The sequence below is a fragment of the Grammomys surdaster genome, unplaced genomic scaffold (assembly GCF_004785775.1).
Source record: "Grammomys surdaster isolate TR1022 unplaced genomic scaffold, NIH_TR_1.0 125818, whole genome shotgun sequence".
NCBI lineage: Eukaryota > Metazoa > Chordata > Mammalia > Rodentia > Muridae > Grammomys > Grammomys surdaster.
In genome coordinates, this window is record NW_021620648.1 from 1,746,486 (window position 1) to 1,761,513 (window position 15,028).

Here is a 15,028-nt window from a genome sequence, read left to right on the forward strand (position 1 = left end):
TGTTCTTTACTCTGAACTGTAAAATTAAGTTCATAAAGGCATTTGGCAAGGGTAGAGGAAGCTTCCATGTTACTAATGGCTAGCACTGATAAGTTGTTTTCATGTCTCTTTAACAATCTAGAAAACAAAACGAAACACAGATTGTCAGTCTCCAGGATCATAGTTAAGATTCCTTATCACAGATTATACAACTAAAATAAAAATATCCTACATTCTCACACTCAAGCCAGTGTGATACAGCTTTGTAGAAAGAGGAGGCTCAAACTACTAATAACGACTCACTCATTAGTAAAATAAGACCAACTGCTGCACCTCAAACTCAGTTGACACGTTAGCTGGTCAGGGTCTGTAGCCGCAGAATGTTACACAGCGTATTTTTGTATCTTCATTTGGGATTTTACGAATTTCACAAGTCAGAAAATTGTTGGCAAGCAACAAACACATTTATGAACTTGAACGCTCTACTACAAAGGTCACAGTTGATGTGGTTATGACTATAAGACAGTGGGAGTGAGTGTCACCAGTAAAGAGTTGTGGGCTGAGGAGGACAAGGAGGAAGCAGCTAGATGGAAGAGAGAACAGAAGGGCTGGAGACTAAGGCAAGAACACGCAACTGTCAATACTCAAGCTATGCAATGAACAGAATGTTCATTTTACAGTCATTTCAAGTTGGACTTAAGTGTGATGACTTTCATTTTTAACATGTGGAAGACAAGTCACACAACAATGAGAATTCCCAAGAACTTCACTATTTTCATTAAAGTCCTAGAAAAAGAAACCAGAAGGGACTGTTGAGATCATTCAGTGGTTAACAGCCTGATCTTGCCAAGGACCCATGTTTGGTTCCGATTACCCATGTCAAGTGGTTCACAGTTTACTGTAACTGGTCCTAGGGAATATGACCCTTTCTGACTTCTCTGTGGCACATATACATAAATGTAGGTGAAACTAAGATGATTAAAAACACCTTAGAAAAAGAACAAAAAACAGGAGGAAAAGAGGTGAAGATATTACTCAAAGTGTGAAAAAAATCCCTGTAGAGAAGTCATTCATGGAATTCTGACTTCACACTTAATGTGGAAGGTTGGGGATAGCTTGGTGGTGGAACAGTTGCACAGAATGTACAAGGCCCCCAGTTCACTCTCCATGACTAGGAACAAAATGTGGCTACCAAAGGAACAAACCAGGAATCCTAACTCTGTAACCCAGTAATATGAACACAGCACTGCTACATGCAACCCCAGAAATCAATCTCATCAATTTCTGTTGTGAAAACCCCATTGTCTGATCAAGTTAAAGTCACTTAAAATAACCTGATTAGGACAATGGTAAGTTGGGAGAGATGAGAGGGGGAGGAAGAGGCTGGCTGGTGAGGGTGGGGAAGGGTTCTGTGGGACTAGTAGGACTTTACTGTTGTGTCTGAGGGTTACTACTTTACAAAAATTGAAAATTTTGCTTTCTGGACTCTTTAAACATGACTTCTCAAAATTTTAACAAACTTTAAAATCAACTGAGAATGATATGATTTTTCTATAAAAATAAAACAATAACCAAACTTAGCTCAGCTGAGAAGCATGTGCCTTTAACCCCAGCACTTGTGAGGTAGAGGCAGATGGACCTCTAAGTTCGAGGCCAGCCTGATCTATGTAGAATTCTAGGCTAGCCAGGGTTATATAGAGAGAGACTTGTCTCAAAACCAAAGAAAACACTGGGGGGGGGGGGGGGCGGCTGTGCCGGAGATTATACTTAGGGTCCCATACATGCTTTTACCTCTGGACACAGCTATATCCAGAGCCTTCTCTTTTTTTTCTGGAATTTTCAATTTCATATGCTGGTCTAAGTTGTATTAATAGAAACATTTTTTAAGATACAAATTACCTTTTAGGAAAACCAAACAATTTGAAAAGTTTATATCCTACCAAAAGCACCAAAATTCAATAAATTTATTTTCTTGCAAAACAAAACATACAGATTTTCGAAATGGGCAGTGTAGGAGAGGGGGAGGAGAGTCAGTCAGTGGAAACCAGGCTTAAGAGACATGAGGGACCTTCTTCCCTCTCATTTCCAGAATGCAAGCCCTCATGGTAACTGTTCTGAAAACTGCCTACCTACAAAAGGTGAGAAAATCAGAGGTTCTTCATGGAGAAAACAAAAACAAACCCTCCCTACAGAACTGACATTGGGGGACTGCATATAAACAAGCCAGCTCACTAAGATCACTTAAAGAAGCAGGGAGCCAGAACTCGGCACTCTGACACACTTTCTTTGCTGCATTTTGAGAACAGGGCCTTGAAGGAGGGTTCAAGGTAGGGTTTCTCTGTGTAGCCCTGGCTGTCCTGGAACTCAGAGATCCATCTGCCTCTGCCTCCCTAGTGCTGGGATTAAAGGTGTGAAACCACTGCCCGGCTTTATTCTTAAAATACAGAGGAAACCCTAAAATACTCAAAACATTTGAGAAAAGAACAACTGTATAAAAGAACAGGAAAAACTGAAAAACCACAAGTATAAACATCCTCCAGAGAGATGACAAGACAGCAAACTCAACAGGTCTGAGTACTGAACAAAAAAGATTTCCTGAAGAGACTGGAAAAAAATTTAAACCCAAAGAAAGGAAAGAAACATGAAAACTTGTCATTATTAAAGTGTATGGATTCATATTCAATGCACTGATTCAACTAAAGAGCTCACTGAAATAAAACCCCAGAACCTGCATCCAGAGCAGCACAGTACTGTCACAGACATAGAAACAGAAGAACTGAAGGACTGTGCGCATCACCAGCCACCCGAAGAAGATGCGAAAACAGAAACAGAGATGGCCCACAAGTAGACTGTCAACAATCAAAACAAATTCAAAACAATGCAACTCATCTGTAAGGTATTTCTGTCCCAAGAAAATACAGCACGGGCTGGTGAGATGGCTCAGTGGTTAAGAGCACTGACTGCTCTTCCAGAGGTCATGAGTTCAAATCTCAGCAACCACATGGTGGCTCACAACCATCTGTAATGAGATCTGATGCCCTCTTGTGGGGTGTCTGAAGACAGCTACAGTGTACTTACATATAATAAATAAATAAAATTTAAAAAAAAAAAAAAAAAAAAAAAAGAAAATACAGCACAACACCTTGGGCTATGGGAATGGGCTTTAGGGAAAATTCCAAAAAGCACAGGAAACTAACAGCCAACCAGCTAGCTAGCTAACTACTAACTGACAAGTTTCTGACTAGCAATGGGAACAACTCTCAAGGTCGAGAAGCTAGTTGTAGAATGTGCAGCTGACAGAGGATTAATATTCAGGCCATCTTGGATACCAGAATCTCAACAAGCAAAATCCAAGTAACCAAGAATAGGTGACTGACCAAAATAGTCACCTCCTTACTGGAGACATAACGACGGCTGAGCATCAGTCACCAGAGAAACGCAAAAGAAGCCATTATACCCATTCACTCTAACCACGATGACTGACTATCAAAGACAAAACCATGGAAACTGCTGGTGAGAATATAAATCACTACATGTCAGAAAAACAGTACAGATACCTTACCCCTATATACTTCTCACAGAAAAGGCAACTCTTAGGTCTAGATCTCAAGAGGTATTTAAAGTCTGTTTTGTGGAGGCTTTGGGAAAGCAGTTAACTTCATCAATGCACTGACACTCTGATAACGTGTTTGTGTGTGTGTGTGTGTGTGTGTGTGTGTGTGTGTGTATGTGTACACGTGTACTCACATATGGACACGAGGGTTGAGTGGTGTGCTCTAAGCTGGAGGAAGTAAGGTCAGGGGATGAGCCAGCCTCCTGTCAAATGCTCCCACTGAGAAGATGCTCACTATGGTTTTTCTTCCATTTTTTTTTGAATTATTTTTCTTTAATGTGCATCTTTTTTTTTTTTTTACCAGCATGTATGTCTGTGTCAAGGTAATAGATGCCCTGGAACTGGAGTTACAGACAGTTGTGAGCTGCCATGTGGATGCTGGGAACTGAACCCATGTCCTTTAGAAATAATCTTACACCGCAGAGCTGTCTGTCCAGCCCCGTTTACCACACTCTAAAGGCAATCTTTTTCTTTTCCACCTGCTCCTCTTTTCTCCAAGATCTCTGCTTGCAACTTGTTCTATACATCTGCACTAATGAAAAGCTAACAAAATAAAACCACTCTGTCATGTTTACTACAATACCATTCCTAAAAGCTAGAAGTGGAAACATCTTAAATGTCCATCAACTAATGAATGAATAAGACAACATGGTACACACATAAACAAAATGCTAATCAGCCACTAAAACAAACAGCACAAAACATACAAACAGAGTGTGTCCAGAGCTCACTGCCACTCATTACATGAAGTGAGCCAGGCCCAGAAAGGCGAGTATTAAATGACCTCATGCATGGAAACGCCAAAGGTTAACCTTAATCAAGTTCAGTCGATGGTACTTAGAGACGCCAAGGAGCGAAGGGGAAGGAAAATGGAGAAAGGTTCATCTGTTTGGGACAGAGGCTCTGCTGTGCTACTGCATGAAAAGTAAGGTATACATTTCAAAGGGGTAGAAGAAAGGAATCTGAGGGTTTTTTTACCATAAAGAAATAATAAAAGGATGAAGACAGGCCTTACACATTATGTAATGCGTGTATGTATCCAAATATCACAGAACACCCCATTGATATGTACAACTTTGGGGTAGCAGTTAAAATAACCTACAAAGTATCATAGTTATTAAATTTTAGAAAGCCAGAAGAAATACATTAGAACTCTGAGTGGAAAAATAAGATCACATGTAAAAAACTGTGACCCAAAATGCCACTAGACTTAGAAGCACAGGTGGAGAAGATGCCACAGCAAAACCACTTTCCAAATTGGAATTCTTTATCTAGACAACACAGATTGGGGAATGAGAACACAGATATATGTATCTTTAAACATTTTTATGTGTAAGAATCTTTTGACTGCATGTTTGTCTGTGTACCATGTGAATGCCTGGTGACCTGATGTCTCTGGGGCCAGAAGACGGCATCAAATCTTCTGGGACTAAAGTTACAGACGGTTATAAATCACCATGTGGGTACTGGGAATTGAACCTCGATCCTCTGGAAGAGCAGCCAGCATCTTTACCACTGAGCCATCTCTCGAGCCCCACACAGCCATATTCTTAAACAATAAATACCAGAAGAATCTGCTCAAATTCATGAAGCTGCGGGGGAGAGGCAAGAAGGGGGCATGTGACTGCCTCCTTGATGGTTTCCTCAATTCTACTGAAAGGCAGTTTACTGTGACATGACTTTACACACTAAAAACAACTCATTGCTAATTGTGCAAGCATGGCTACAGTTACGTTTGAGTATTTCCTTCATTCCAAATAGAAGCTCAAGCACAGCAGCTGTCACCTCCCATTCTTCCCAAGACTCTCTTCTTGTTTTTTCATTACCTTTTATGGAAACGTAACATGAAGTTTCCCACTTTGATAATGTAAGTGCACTGATCCTACAGTGTAACCGCTGTCTCTATCTTCAAATACACCATTCTATAGCTATGAAACAGCAGTTCTCACTCATTCTCTCTACTTAATGCAGTGCTTCCCAATCTTCCTAATGCGGTGACCCCTTAATACAGTCAGTGTCTCATGTTGTGCTGCCCCCCAACCAAAACACTTTTGTTGATATTCCACACCTGTAACTTTGTTACCATTATGAACTGTAATGTCACTTTTTAGAGACAGAGATTTGTCTAAAGTGTCTCAACCCACAGGTTGACAACTACTGCCTTGATCGGTCTGTCTAGGCTTGTTCTGGTAATCATATAGAAAGAACTGAGACCCAGCCCTCGGTGCCTGCTCTACTTCAGAGGATGACCTCAGGGTTCACGGCTCTGGCATGCATCAGCACTCTTCCTTTTAAGGCTTCGTAACGCCCCACTTTAATACTACAACTGTTTTCTCTTCCTAAGGAGCTAGCTGTTGCAGGTTTCCTCAGCAGTTAAGACTTTTGTATACAGTCTCAATATTAACCCCTTACTAAATATGTGATTTTTCAATTACTTTTTCTCACTCAGGGTTGCCATTTACTGTTGGCAATGTCTTTTCTTATGCACGTTTTACTTCTGATGCAGTCCTGTTTGCCTGCATTCTGTTGGCTCTGCTTTTGATTTGGTAGAACCAATGACAGGAAGTCCAATGACAGGAAGCCTTTGCCGCATGCCTTCTAACTGGCTAGTAGTTTTAGCTCATTTATTGCTAAAACTCATTGATCTATTTTGAGCTAAGATATATATGGCACTATCAGCTGTTCAGTTTCTTTCACAGATACAAGTCTCGTTTTCCCAGAGACTGAGAGGCTGGCTCCCTTATTAAAGATCCCTCAGCTGTGTGAGGTGTACTCTGGGGTCTCTCTTCTGCTCTATTGGGCTGCCAGCCCAACTTCAGACCAGTGGATAGGTATGTAGCTCACAACAATCGAGGGGATTGGATGTTCTTCTTTTCTGACCTCCACTGGCTCCAGGCATACAAATGGGGAACATAGCTCAAGGCAAGACACCCATACATACAAAATATAACAAAAATTAAAAAAAAATTTTAAAAAGCACTATTTGATTTTCAAATAAGATCTAAGTATATAGTTAGCAAAAGAAGACAAATCTTGAGACTTCTCCAGAGCTGAAACTTAATCAGAAGGCATTACTTATACTAACAGATCCTGACATCAAAACAAAACACCCTCACAAAAACCTTAGTATCTTCCATAGTGTAGGGAACTATGTGGAGGAGTAAAGGGAAGCCACCATCTAGCTCTTGACCTCACGTTATGAAAACAGAAGGTTGTCTTAGTACTACTCCACGGGCAAATGGGTTCCTTGCTAGCTCCTTCACATGCAGGGCTCTCCCAGATGCTCAGTGCTCTCAAGCAACACAGGAGATGTTCACCAGAGGGACACACGTGTCTCACAGGCATCCCAGGCTGACTTCAGACTTGCAATCCCTGTGATGTGCCCTCCATAGTCTTGCCTGATGGTGGCTGACACTATTAGGGTCCAACTATTCTTACACCCTAAGCACTGATATGCCAGAGGACATCTGGAAGACAAGAGTTCGCACAATATGAAGTTAACCAGAGCACAAGCACAGCACAGGACTTCTGGTCAGGGAACCAGGCTCTGCCATCTGAGCCCCTACCATGCACTCAAGATGTTAGGAGCAGCTCTAAGGAAACGTTCTTTGGGAATTCTAATTCAGCGCACAAATTCCAATTAGATCCGTAGGAAAAAAGGGACTTGCTAGTCTCCTTTCTTCTGTCTGTCACACACTCACTGGGTGAGTATCACTTTCACATGTATGTCTGGTGCTGAAAAGCAACAATTTAAATAAATACTCAATCTCTACCTTCAAAGAACTCCACATGCAGTCGTGGGGCAGTGTGCTCTGGAGGAGACTAAGGCATGGGGAAGACACCAGGAACCGGTGTGGTAACCTTGGGTGTACAATTTGGAAAGCACTCTAGTGTTCATCCGGGAGGTAGTGCAGCCGGAACATGGCTTAGTAGAGAAAGATGTTAAAATTGTTTACAGAACAGACAGCCTAGAGAAACAGAACAACAACAACAACAAATTTAACAGGAAGAAAAATGCCTCATGAGGAAGGACATGGAGTTGGGGAGCAGTCTGAGTGGGGAGGACACTGGCTGCTCTTCCAGAGGACCTGGGTTCAATTCCCAGCAACTACATGGCAGCTCACAGCCATTCTAACTCCAGTTCTAGAAGATCCTGCCCCTGCTTCAGGCTTCTATAGGCACTGAACACACATGATACACAGACATCCCTATAGCAAAACTCCTACACACAAAGAAAACATGTAAAAAAAAAAGGGGGGGAGGAGGACGGACAGAGAAAAGAAAGAAGAAAGGCTAGAGAAAGTAGTGCTCATCTGAGCAGAACCAGAGACGAAGAAACCCAGAAGGATATACTGAGAGGAAGGACAGCAGAACCCTGGAATGAAGTTCAAAGGAAGATGAAAGAGTCTGATGTGAGTAGGAGCTTCCATGATCTTGTCTGTGATTCAAAGCAGACTACAATGCACATGAGGCTGAGGAAGGAGGAGGAACATGTTGTGATGTACAAAGGCACTGGTTTGCTGAGGCCTGTTCTAGCCTAGCATGTTTGGGTGTTGTATCAGTCTCTAGCACCCAAAGCAAATCAAACCAACACACCCCAACACAAAATCAAACTGGGTATTTTTCATGTTGCACATTAACAAAAAATGATTCCTGAGATATTTGTCTTCCTGGGTCTGTTACCACATTCAACATACTTTCTAGTTCCATCCACTGATCTGCTAGTTGCAGTTTTCTTTACATGTTAATAGTATCCACAGTGAAGATCACATTTGTTTCCACTTGTCACCTGAAGACACTCAGGCTGTCCCCCTTTCCAGGCTACTGTGAGCAGAACAGCAGTGACAAGGCAGAGCAAGCGTCTGGAGTACAGTGTGTAGTCCTTTGGGCATATGCCCAGGGATGGTAGAGCTGGACAACATGGCCCATTTATTTTTAGCCTTTTGAATTTTATACACTTATTTCCCGAGGGCCTTAGCAGCTTGCAATCCCACCAACAGTGTGAACGAGGACTCCCTCCCCCATATCCTCTCCAGCATTTGTTTGATGTTTGCCATTCTTACTGGGGTGAGAGGAAACCTCAAAATTATTTGATTTGCTTTTCTCTAATTGACAGTGCAATCAACATTTTTATAAGATTTATTTAGCCATTTTTATTTTTTCTTTTGAGAAATGTATGCAGATCTATAGTTTACTTTTTGAATGGGTCATTTGTTTTAGTGACTTTACAATTTTATTTTTTGGTGAATTATTTTGAGGTTTGGAAAAGTTCTTTCCTGTTCTGTAGGCTTCCTCTTCACTGGATTGCTTGTCTCTTAACTGTAAAGAAGCTTCTTAGTTTTATAAAGTCCCACTTGTCAATTGTTGGCCTTAATTCCTGAGCATATGGGATCCTATTTTAAAAAGTCCTTTTCTACACTTGTATCTTATAGATTACTATGTATGTTTTTATTCTAACACTTACTTTGATCCATTTGGGGTTAGTTTTTATGTAGAGTGATGGATACAGGTCCAATTTCATTCTTTGGCCTGGGACACTCAGTTTCCCTGCCACCATTGGTCACACATGTTTCTGTTCTCCAATGTCTTTTGTCGTCTCTGAAGTTGCATGTGCTCATGCCTGGGTCTTCCATTTTGCTTCTGTAGTCTACATGTATGATTTGGTGCCATTACTATACACTGCTTCTGGCTTTATTATTATAGCTCTGCAATATATCCTGAAATCTGGAATTATAATCCCTTTAACACTGTTCTTTTGGTTCAGGTTTCTTGGGCTATCCAGGGTGTTTTACGAATTTTAGGATAGTTTTTATTTTTTTTCCTTTTGTGAAAAATGACATGAAGAATTTAGTCCTCCCTGGGGACTAAATTTCATAACAGCACTAGAAGGTGCTGTGTAAGGTTACAAGACAGGGAAGCAATCCACAGTGCTCCATGGCTGTAATGCCTATGAGCCACAACAATGGTCAGCATGGCAAGAGACTCCTATGGGCACAGCAGAGGCACATAACTTGGCAGTGACCAACAGCTATCTAGATTTAAGGCCTACTCAAGAGAAGGAAAGCACTCCTGGTGTTGGAAACATCACAAGCTACCTGGGGCTACAGAGGTCACAGATCTTAGAAGAGAGCCTACTACTGAAACTACTAAATCATGATTTCTAATTGTTAACTTTAGAATGTTTATGCTTAACCCACAGATAGAGGTAGCTCTAGTTCCTCATCCAAGAAACTTACTTTTGCCACAGGCAGTAACCACCACAGAAAACCACAAGTAAGCCAAAGGTAGAGAAAAAGTGACTGTGTGTTACCCAGTCCAACAGATACACACACACAACACACTCCTGCAGCTAAGGCTCAGAAACACAGAAGAGGGCAGAGATATTTTAGGAGCCAGGAAATTTGCTATGAGATTGTGTCTCTGAGAAATGACAGGGAAACTACATCCATGAAGCCTAACAACACAGCTGCCTAAATAAGCACATGACCAATAGGCATGCTAATATGGTACGGAGCCTACTACCAGACGAAGAACTACAGCCAATTTCACTTGCTGAGAGAAGAAAAAAGTTGTCTTCCCTGGGCATGAACCTCTTAATTGGTTAACTAATCCCAAGTCAACAGCCCTGAAATCATGTATATACAAGTAACGTGCACGTGTGCGTGCGTGAGCAGGCTGGGGCAGACACTAGAGGAGCTGGAGGAAACGGGAGGGAGAAACGATGCAGTTGTATGTTCATTTCAAAATACCATCACTCGAAAACCTAAAAGCTGATACAGTACAACTAACCTTCTTTAGTAATTAATTCCAGTTTTTATGCTTTGAAAAAAAAATCTACTTTAAGTATTATAATACCTAAAACAATGTGACTAGGTACAGTTAGAAGGCATTGGTGAGATGGGTCTATTAAGTAAGAGGCACTGACAGCTTGCAGGCTGCTTAGCTGAGAGTGCGGAGGAGTAAACAGGAGATGGGCTGAGGGGAGACCCTGTAGATCCGTGGCTCTCAGCCTGGGGGCTGTGACTCCCTCACTTGTCTATCTCCAAAACTATTTACATTAAGATTCATAACAGTAGCAACCTCACAGTTATGAAGTAGCAGTGAACATGACGGGGAGGCTGCGGGTCGCCGTGACCCGAGGAGCTGGATTAAAGGACCGCAGCACTGGGGAGGGAGCTGAGAACCACTGCTGCAGAAGACAGGGCAGCACAGGTTCTCAAGGATAAAACCTCGTTCCTTGCTTTCCAGACACACTTACAGATTACACTCTTTTTCAAGTCCACTAGAAAGAAATGATACAACATCAACAGTATTACAGTGACACCGAACATTCCTGGCTCTGACAGGCTTATCTAAAACACCCGTTGTCAGAGGGAACGGAGCTGATTCGACATGATGCAAATGGGCAATCCCCTCTTAGGGTTCTTCCTTAGGAGAACTTTTTTTCCTGTAAATGCTAAGGCCAGGGAGAAAATTGACAATAAAACAGGTTAAAGGCTTGTTTTCTGTTTTTGGCTTTGAAGAGATCATGAGGGCCCAGCCTTAGCATAAGTTTTTGGACACATTCACAAATCAATCAGGATAAACAGCAAGTAAGAGACAGGTAATGTTACTCATGTATGAAAACAGTCAGTTTGCTTTGGTTATGGAAATGGATTACTCACCTGCGCCCACACTCTGAGTATTTACCAATATTTTTTAATATTAAGGCAGCTGTTAGTCGGATGTGTTTAGTTATTGGTCCCTCTTTTTCATCCTTAAAAAGAATGGAAAATAAAAAAAAAAAAGAATAAAGATCTAAATCACACAGGGCCACACCTCTATGGGGAAGGGTTTTAAGGGCACTTACTGTAAAGTCTCGGAAAACAAGGCTCCTCGAGCCTCTCCGCAGAGCCATGAGTGCAGCACTGGGGTGGCTTGCAATGGCCTTCTGGGCTCTTGGAGCAGAGCCTGTGCCCCCCACAGCAGGCTGCCTAAATTATCAGACAGACAGTGTTAGCTGCACACAGACAACCGTGCCCCACCCCCAGCCCACACAATCGGCTGTTTTTGGGCTTGTGTTTTCTAGCCTCTCCCTTTGCTTTCAGACAGGGTCTTAACTATGGAGCTCAGGCAGGCCTTTCCCTGTCTGCCCTACTGCTGGCATTATAGGACACAGTGCTGCACACCATTCAGTCTGTCAGTTTCAGAGCAAACAACAGGTGCTCTGCATGGTTCATCTCTGTTACTATGAGAGGTAAGGAGGCAATAACTGTAGCATAAGACAGCATCAAAGGTGTAGAGTTATCTTTGACAGTAATATGAAGAAGCTGGCTGTTTGCTTCCTAGTAAGCAAACAGCCTGCAATTTTAGATCAGGAAGAAAGCTGCCCAGTGTATCAGAACCTAGACTAAGGACAGCAATCATACTGCTTTCTTAAACAGTCTTCCTTTCAACCCGTTACTGCAACAGAAAGGAGTCATAAGGAAAAGTGCCATCATTCTCATGGAAAACACAGGACGGCAGGCTGCACGGCTGCTACAGTTCAGAATGCCAGTCTCTGGCCAAGTGGACAGGTTGCATGGCCTGCTGTGCTGGAAGGCTGCGGTGGACACTGCACTGGTGGGCACATTCTAACAATTTGGGTTTCTTTTGAAACTTGTGAACTAGAAATATTTCTGATTATTTTAGACATAAATTCTGGATATTAAAAATATAATATAGAAATAATCTTCATATGTAATCCAGGATATGACTTGTTTCCAAAGTTGGGGCTTCCCTACAGAGCACACAGTGCAGCTGCTATGAAAGAGACCCCTATGGAGAGTTATCTCTGGAGAGCAGTTATGTGCTTTAGCCAAGTCACATGCTGGGTACTATGAGCTGGGTTAGCCTACAGGCTTGAGTTTCCCATGCATGGTTTCTTTGTGCTGGTCTGTGTCTCCCTAGTTTTCTACTTTTTGTTTTCAGTGCCAAGAACGGGAGACAGGCTCTGACCATTGTAGGGGCTATTTGTTCTTTATGCGCATTAGTAAGTAAATTAATTTTCTTTACTTGGTAGAAGTTTTTTGATTTGCCACTTGTCCTGGTTCATCTTGTTTTAATCCTGCAAGCAGAGCATCCTTTGAACAGTGCTTATCCTTAAGGAGAAAAAAAGTAAAAGATACACATCACGATCTTGACTCTGAGCAGAGGAGATGCTAAGCAGGTAGCATCCTGAGAGCATACCTGTAAGTGGGTGATGAAGGAGAACCTCTGCCGCTGGAAAGGCTCACAGCCTTCCCAAAGACACTGCCCTGGATACACGTCCTTTCCTCCGTGTTCAGTAGCTGCGTGATAGAACACTTGCGAGGGTGTCTGAAACCACCTACAGAAAGAAAAGGCAAATAGTTTGAAACTTAGATAAGTTCTTTAAATTACATTGATATAATAGATTTAAAAAAAAGAAATCTTGGCTATAGCTTTTTGTTTTGTTTTGTTTTTGTTTTTCGAGACAGGGTTTCTCTGTGTAGTCCTGGCTGTCCTGGAACTCACTCTGTAGACCAGGCTGGTCTCGAACTCAGAAATCCGCCTGCCTCTGCCTCCCAAATGCTGGGATTAAAGGCGTGTGCCACCACCGCCTGGCGGCTATAGCTTTTTTAAAGAAAAGATTATATTTTTTGATTGTGTATAGATGTATGTATGTGCGTGCGTGCGTGCGTGCGTGAGTGTATGCAGGCACTCAAGTGCGTACATGAAGGTACTTTCAGAGTCCAGCAAATGGCACTGGATTCTATTTTTTATGGTTTTTATGTAAGTGTGTCTATATCTAAACCAATTAAAATATTTTTAAAGGCTAGATTATTTTTCTGTGTATGAGTACTTTACTTGTGCATATGCATATGTGTCAGCTGTGTGCCTGGTACCCCCAAAGGTCAGAAAAGGGAGTTGGATGCCCTGGCACTTAAGTTACATGTGATTCTGAGCTGCCCTATGGGGCTGGGAAGAGAGCCCAAGTCCTCTGCATAAGCAGCAAATGTTCTTCAGTGTTGAGCATCTTTCTAGTCCCCCAAGCAATTTTTAATGTGTATCACACATCAGTATCTCAAATCAGCATCAGCGTAGGCAATGTTGGACACTTAAACAGATGTAACGAAGACTGTGATTACTAATTATAAAAGATAATCCTAAAAAGTCACAGATTACAAATTTTATCTCTATTCATATTTGTCTATAGAAATACCAAGGACATTTATGAAATCTAAAATCAAGATATCCATTTTTAATTTTAAGTACTCCAAATACTATTTCACTCCCATGAAACAAAATAACTGAAATGCTATTATATACGCTGTTACTATGAGGAAGATTTCTTATTCTGTTGAAATTTCACTGAGATTTCGTTGTTAATTAAAAAGAATTTAGGTGTTATACAACGTTTTAGTCAATGACAGATGACATACATGGCTGGATATATGGCCCGTAAAATTATGATGTGACTAAAGCTTCCTACGTTAAGTGAGTAGCCAACTTGGTGCAGTAAGTAACCAGTGTAAACAAATGCAGCCAGCCACACAAAGGACAGTAGCCAATATATAAAATAAGGCACTTGGTAATGATGACATATGTGACTGCCTTATTCAAATTTTCCCTTCTACTTGAAGAGTTCTTGTGTAGCAGGCTCTCTATGTAGGCTTTTGTATATACAGGCTCCATAATATCTATACAATGAAAAAATCGCCTAAGTACCCATGTCTCAGCATGTATCTTCCTTCGATAAAGAAGGTTGTTTGTACATACCTTAAATACAAATGCACCATTGGTGATTTGTCAAAAAGAACTGGTAATGTCAAGCCTTTTGCAGAATACATTAGTCAACTTTGTGATACGTGAAGTTGGCAATTTGCTAATGATGGGAAAAAAAAAGATGGCTAATGTTTTGCTTTTTCAAGACAGGTTTTCTCTGTGTAATAGCCCCTGCTATCCTGGACTTGGCTGTCCTTGAACTCACAGCCTGCCTCTGCCTCCCAAGTGCTAGCATTAAAGGGTGTGTCAGCACATCCAGCAATGCTGGCCCAAATGGCCATCTTCATGTCTGTACTGTCTAGTGCTGAAGTGAAGGCACACACCACGCCTAGCCAGACAGCATTTCCTCATATCAATCTGGCTACTCAGATATATACAATTGTGCGTCACTGGTTTGTCAGTGTTCATCACTCTGCCTGTCCATCACTATCTGTTCCTTTCTCCAGTCCATTACCCTTTTACCTCCTTGCAAATCTCTTTCCGTTTTTCTTTTCTGACTACTCTGTCCATACGAGCCACTCTTGGGCTGTGGTAGCTCAGGATGCAGTTCTAAAGTATCTGTGGATGCAGCTGGTTTCAATGATCATGTGGGTTCGAAAACCAGCGGAGGCTTCTAAACTAAGATGATAAAAGCTCTGAATTTTACAAATACAGTACTGGAGGGAGAGCTGG

At 41.7% G+C, this 15,028-nt stretch overlaps 1 protein-coding gene across 1 annotated transcript in view; it reads right to left on the reverse strand.

Annotated features, from left to right (window-relative positions):
* Arid2 (AT-rich interaction domain 2) overlaps window positions 1–15,028 on the reverse strand; it is a 124,693-nt gene that overhangs the window by 2,959 nt on the left and 106,706 nt on the right. The window contains exons 17-21 of the mRNA XM_028789329.1: window positions 12,800–12,938; window positions 12,626–12,711; window positions 11,442–11,565; window positions 11,257–11,348; window positions 1–117 (exon numbers count right to left, since the gene is read on the reverse strand). The exon at window positions 1–117 is cut by the window's left edge and continues 2,959 nt beyond it. Coding sequence (XP_028645162.1) covers window positions 1–117; window positions 11,257–11,348; window positions 11,442–11,565; window positions 12,626–12,711; window positions 12,800–12,938 — 558 coding nt within the window. The remainder of the gene's footprint in view (window positions 118–11,256; window positions 11,349–11,441; window positions 11,566–12,625; window positions 12,712–12,799; window positions 12,939–15,028) is intronic.